General features: G+C 49.4%; 1 protein-coding gene across 2 annotated transcripts; it reads right to left on the bottom strand.

Annotated features, from left to right (window-relative positions):
- Positions 1–538: 538 nt before the first annotated feature.
- Positions 539–4469, bottom strand: LOC308185879 (uncharacterized protein). Of its 2 annotated transcripts, none has more exons than XR_013943799.1 (2): positions 782–819; positions 539–645 (listed from the first exon to the last, which is right to left on the bottom strand). XR_013943799.1 is itself a non-coding variant. In XM_080574533.1 (2 exons), exon 1 carries the CDS (start codon positions 4334–4336, stop codon positions 1283–1285), a length of 3054 nt encoding a protein of 1017 aa, XP_080430659.1. In that variant the 5' UTR covers positions 4337–4469; the 3' UTR covers positions 539–645; positions 886–1282. The 2 variants fall into 2 exon arrangements, 1 of the variants encoding a protein (XP_080430659.1); XM_080574533.1 differs by lacking the exon at positions 782–819 and adding an exon at positions 886–4469.
- Positions 4470–6067: the final 1598 nt, after the last annotated feature.

The raw sequence follows: 6067 nt of genomic DNA on the forward strand, positions 1-6067 counted from the left end.
CCATTCCCGAAGGACTGCACCCCATGGTATGGACCCACGATGGAGCACCTCTTGAAGAACTGCAGCCCGTGGGAAGCCCACATTGGGTTAACTCGTGCAGAACCTGTATCCCCTAGGAGAGACCCCATGCTGGAGCAGGGGAAGGGCGTGAGGAGGAAGGAGCGGCAGAGACAAAGCCTGATGGACTGACTGCAACTCCCACTCCCCATCCTCTTGCACCACTCGGCACGGGGAGGAGCTTGAAGAACCGGGAGTGAGATTGAGCCTGGGAAGTAGAGGGGTGGGGGAAGCTGTTTCTAGTGCACTGTTGGTGGTTTTTTTTTGTTGTTTTTTTTTTTTTTCCAGATCTCACTGCCCTGCTCTGTTAACAAGTGGCTATAAATTACAAGACTCTTCCCCAAGCTGAGCCTCGTTTGCCCATGATGGTAACTGGTGAGCGATCTGCACGTCCTTATGCCAGACAAGGTCTACCCACCACGGGAAGAAAAGGGAAGTGAGGTCTTGCTGGTGCTTGCTCGTTCTGCAAGCCCATGTCCCCCCAGGTGTTGTGGTTTAACCCGGCTGGCAGCTAAACACCACACAGCCGTTCGCTCACCCTCCCCCCTCCCTCTCTGGGATGGGGGGAGAGAAACGGGAAAGTGAAGCCTGTGAGTTGAGATAAAGACAGTTTATTAAGACAGGAAAATAATAATAACAATAATAATAATAATAGTGATAATGGTAATAGTATTAACAATAATAATGTGTAAGAAAACAAGTGATGCACAATGCAATTGCTCACCACCCGCTGACCGATGCCCAGCCTATTCCCGAGCAGCCGGCCCCCCCACCCCGGCCAGCCACCCCTATATATTGTTTAGCATGACGTCAGATGGTATGGAATACCCCTTTGGCCAGTTTGGGTCAGCTGTCCTGGGTCTGTCCCCTCCCAGCTCCTGCTGCACCCCCAGCCTGCTCGCTGGCAGGACAGAGCGAGAAGCCGAAAAGTCCTTGGCCTGGTGTAAACACTGCTCTGCAACAATTAAAACATCAGCATGTTATCAGCGCTCTTCTCATCCTAATCCAAAACATAGCACCCTACCAGCTACTATGAGCTACTTAACTCTGTCCTAACTGGAACCAGGACAGATATCCACCCCTTATTCCATACCATTTATGTCATGCTCAGGTTACACTCTGTCCAATACATTCTAATTAATCACCATTTTCATCTATGATATATAGCAATCATGGTAGTGATGACATACATTATTATATAATAATTAACATACTACAATTCAACTCATGGGCTATTCTCACCCAGTATCAAATCCCCTTGAGGTACACACCGGACCTCCCCATTCTTTTGCATTACCCACCAAGTGCATCCAGGTCCCTGAGCAAAAGCAATTCCACGAATGGGTTTGCCTTTTCCTGAGGCAGGAGTAGCCCAGACTGTTTTACCCAGCATGTTTCTTACGTGCACTACAGGAACTTTATCCCCTTCTACAGTGCGTAACAGGTTTGATTGGGCAGGTCCAGCTCGGTTGGCAGATCCCCTGGTATTGACTAACCAGGTGGCCTTTGCCAAATGTGTATCCCAATTTTTGAATGTCCCAGCACCCATTGCTTTCAGTGTAGTCTTCAACAGTCCATTGTATCGTTCAACTTTTCCAGAGGCTGGTGCATGATAGGGGATGTGATACACCCACTCAATACCATGTTCTTTGGCCCAAGTGTCTATAAGGTTGTTTCGGAAATGAGTCCCGTTGTCTGACTCAATTCTCTCTGGGGTGCCATGTCGCCATAAGACTTGCTTTTCAAGGCCCAGGATAGTGTTCCGGGCGGTGGCATGGGGCACAGGATATGTTTCCAGCCATCCGGTGGTTGCTTCCACCATTGTAAGTACGTGGCGCTTGCCGTTGCGGGTTTGAGGGAGTGTGATGTAATCAATCTGCCAGGCCTCTCCATATTTATATTTCAGCCATCGTCCTCCATACCAAAGAGGTTTTGACCGTTTGGCTTGCTTGATTGCAGCACATGTTTCACAGTCATGAATAACCTGTGCTATAGTGTCCATGGTCAGGTCCACCCCTCGATCACGAGCCCATCTGTAGGTTGCATCTCTACCTTGATGGCCTGAGGTGTCATGGGCCCATCGGGCTATAAATAATTCACCTTTATGTTGCCAGTCCAGGTCCACCTGAGCCACTTCAATCTTAGCAGCCTGATCCACCTGCTGGTTGTTTTGGTGTTCTTCAGTAGCCCGATTCTTGGGCACATGAGCATCTACATGGCGTACCTTTACAACCAGGTTCTCTACCCGGGCAGCAATATCTTGCCACAATGCCGCAGCCCAGATGGGCTTGCCCCTGCGCTGCCAGTTGTTCTGCTTCCATTGCTGTAACCACCCCCACAGGGCATTTGCTACCATCCATGAATCAGTATAGAGATAGAGAACTGGCCACTTTTCTCGTTCAGCAATATCTAAAGCCAGCTGAATGGCTTTTACTTCTGCAAACTGACTCGATTCACCTTCTCCCTCAGCAGCTTCTGCAACTCGTCGTGTAGGACTCCATACAGCAGCTTTCCATCTCCGATGCTTTCCCACAATACGACAGGACCCGTCAGTGAACAAGGCATATTTCTTCTCATTTTCCGGTAGCTTGTTGTACAGGGGGGCTTCTTCAGCACGAACCACCTCCTCCTCTGGTGATATCCCAAAGTATTTGCCTTCTGGCCAGTCCATAATCACCTCCAAGATTCCTGGGCGACTGGGGTTTCCTATTCGAGCCCGCTGAGTAATCAGTGCAACCCACTTGCTCCATGTAGCATCAGTTGCATGATGCGTAGAGGGGACCCTTCCTTTGAACATCCAGCCTAGTACCGGCAGTCGGGGTGCCAGGAGGAGCTGCGCTTCAGTACCGACCACTTCCGAAGCAGATCGAACTCCTTCATATGCTGCCAATATCTCCTTTTCAGTTGGAGTATAGCGGGCTTCAGATCCTCTGTATCCCCGACTCCAAAACCCCAGGGGTCGACCTCGAGTTTCCCCAGGTTCCTTCTGCCAGAGGCTCCAGGTGGGACCATTCTCTCCGGCTGCGGTGTAGAGCACATTCTTTACATCTGGTCCTGTTCGGACTGGCCCGAGGGCTACTGCATGAACTATTTCCTGCTTAATTTGTTCAAAGGCTTGTCGTTGCTCAGGGCCCCATTCAAAAGCATTCTTCTTACGGGTTACTTGGTAGAGTGGGTTTACAATCAGACTGTAATTTGGAATATGCATTCTCCAAAACCCCACGACACCTAGGAAAGTTTGTGTTTCTTTTTTGCTAGTTGGTGGAGACATAGCTGTTATTTTGTTGATCACATCCATTGGGATTTGACGGCGTCCATCTTGCCATTTTATTCCTAAAAACTGGATCTCTCGTGCAGGTCCTTTAACTTTATTCTGTTTTATGGCAAAACCGGCCTTCAGAAGGATTTGGACTATTTTCTTCCCTTTCTCGAAAACTTCTTCTGCAGTGTCACCCCACACAATGATGTCATCGATGTACTGCAGGTGTTCAGGAGCTTCCCCCTGCTCCAGCGCAGACTGGATCAGTCCATGGCAAATGGTAGGGCTGTGTTTCCACCCCTGGGGCAGCCGATTCCAAGTATATTGGACTCCCCTCCAAGTGAAAGCAAACTGTGGCCTGCACTGTGCTGCTAGAGGGATGGAGAAAAATGCATTAGCGATATCAATTGTGGCATACCACTTGGCTGCCTTTGATTCCAGTTCATACTGGAGTTCTAGCATGTCCGGCACTGCAGCACTCAGTGGTGGCGTGACTTCGTTCAGGCCACGATAGTCCACTGTTAGTCTCCACTCACCATTAGACTTTCGCACTGGCCATATGGGACTATTAAAAGGTGAATGAGTCTTGCTGATCACTCCTTGGCTCTCCAGTTGACGAATTAGCTTATGGATGGGACTCAGGGAGTCTCGGTTGGTGCGATATTGCCGCCGGTGCACAGTTGTGGTAGCGATCGGCACTTGCTGTTCTTCAACCCTCAGCAACCCCACAACAGAAGGGTCCTCTGAGAGACCAGGCAAGGTAGACAACTGTTTAATGTCCTCTGTCTCCAAAGCAGCTATGCCAAAAGCCCAGCGGAACCCTTTTGGGTCCTTGAAATATCCTCTTCTAAGATAGTCTATGCCAAGGATGCACGGAGCATCTGGGCCAGTCACAATACGGTGCTTTTGCCACTCATTACCGGTTAGACTCACTTCAGCCTCCAATACAGTTAACTGCTGGGATCCCCCCGTCACACCATAAATACAGATGGGCTCTGGCCCTTTATAGCTTGATGGCATTAGAGTACATTGTGCACCGGTGTCTACCAAAGCCTTATACTTCTGTGCGTCTGACGTGCCAGGCCATCGAATCCACACAGTCCAATAAACTCGATTGTCCCTTTCCTCCCCCTGGCTGGAGGCAGGGCCCCTCTAGTCCTGGTCAGAATCTTCATTTCTGTGTTTAAAGGACTGCCTGCTGGAAGTTGGAGCAGCAAACCTTTCAGAGAACTCCTTTTTCCCAATTGTTTTCCTTTGCAATTCACGTACCCGTGCCTCTAGGGTCGCAGTAGATTTTCCATCCCATTTTCTCATGTCCTCTCCATGGTCACGTAGGTAAAACCACAGGGTGGCGCGGTGTGTGTGCCCACCATATTGTCTTCCTTGCATAGATGAACGTTTACCCCTAATAGCTGAGACACTGGTTTGTACAGGTGGGGAGGAAAATAAACTCTCTTTAAGTTGGTGGATCTCTTCAGAAAGTTTCTCCAAGGTATTCTCTTTTAGCTGGTGAACACTAGTTCGTTCAGGTGAAGGGGAAGATAATCTTTCTTCAAGTTGGTGGATCTTTTCAGAAAGTTTCTCCAAAGCATTCTCTTTTAGCTGGTGGACACTGGTTCGTTCAGGTGAAGGGGAAGATAATCTTTCTTCAAGTTGGTGGATCTTTTCAGAAAGTTTCTCTAAAGCATTCTCTTTTAGCTGGTGGACACTGGTTCGTTCAGGTGGAGGGGAAGATAAATTCTCTCTAAGTTGGTGGACCTCTTCAGAGAGTTTCTCCACAGCTGAGACACAGGCCTTTAGGGAAGAGGAGAGATTTCCTTCGTACTGCCGGAGTATTTTAGTCACTTCATTCACTGTGGGATTCTCCTCCGTTTTCCAGGTTAGTATTGCCAATGAGTTGGCATATGATGATGGGGCACTCCGTACAAACTTCCGCCACATGGGTGGTGTACACTGGACTGCATCTGGATCTGTGGATGTTTGTGCGTCATCTAGGTCCTTATAAATTACTTCCCGTACGGCCAATTCCCTCAGGTACTGAATTCCCTTCTCCATGGTGGTCCATTTGCTTGGTAAACATACAAGTTCTTCCTTGAAGAGATACCTTTCCTTCACAGCTGACAGGAGACGCCTCCAGAGGCTGCGAGATTGTGCTCCATCTCCAATTGCTTTGTCAATGCATGCGTCCCTAGCAAGGGATCCCAGCCGCCTGGCTTCCTTGCCCTCCAATTCCACATAATTGGCTCCCGTGTCCCAGCACCGGAGCAGCCAGGTGACAAGCTGCTCGCCTATACAGCGACCAAAATCTTTTCGCACATCTCGTAGCTCACGCTGGTATAGAGTCCGGGTAATTACTGTTGATTTTCCGACATCCTCATCCTCATCTTCAGTCTCCTGCACCTTTGATGGCTGGTATGGAGTCCGGGTAGTTACTGTTGATTTTTCGCCATCCTCATCCTCATCTTCAGTCTCCTGCACCTTTGATGGCCCAGCCTCGTCTTCACTTCGCCCAGACTTAGCAGAAGACTGTCTGCGTTTTAAACGACCTGAGCCTCTATACCATTTTTTCACCTTGTCTACAGGGGCAACTTGCACTGCTACAGCTCGTTTCTCTGACCCAGCCACAGGGTCTGCCACAGGGGTTGGAATACCCTCTGCGGGGTCAACTTGCACTGCTACAGCTCGTTTCTCTGACCCAGACACAGGGTCTGCCACAGGGCTTGGAATACACTCTGCGGGGTCAACTTGCAC

The sequence above is a fragment of the Anser brachyrhynchus genome, assembly GCF_964034855.1.
Source record: "Anser brachyrhynchus genome assembly, chromosome: Z".
NCBI lineage: Eukaryota > Metazoa > Chordata > Aves > Anseriformes > Anatidae > Anser > Anser brachyrhynchus.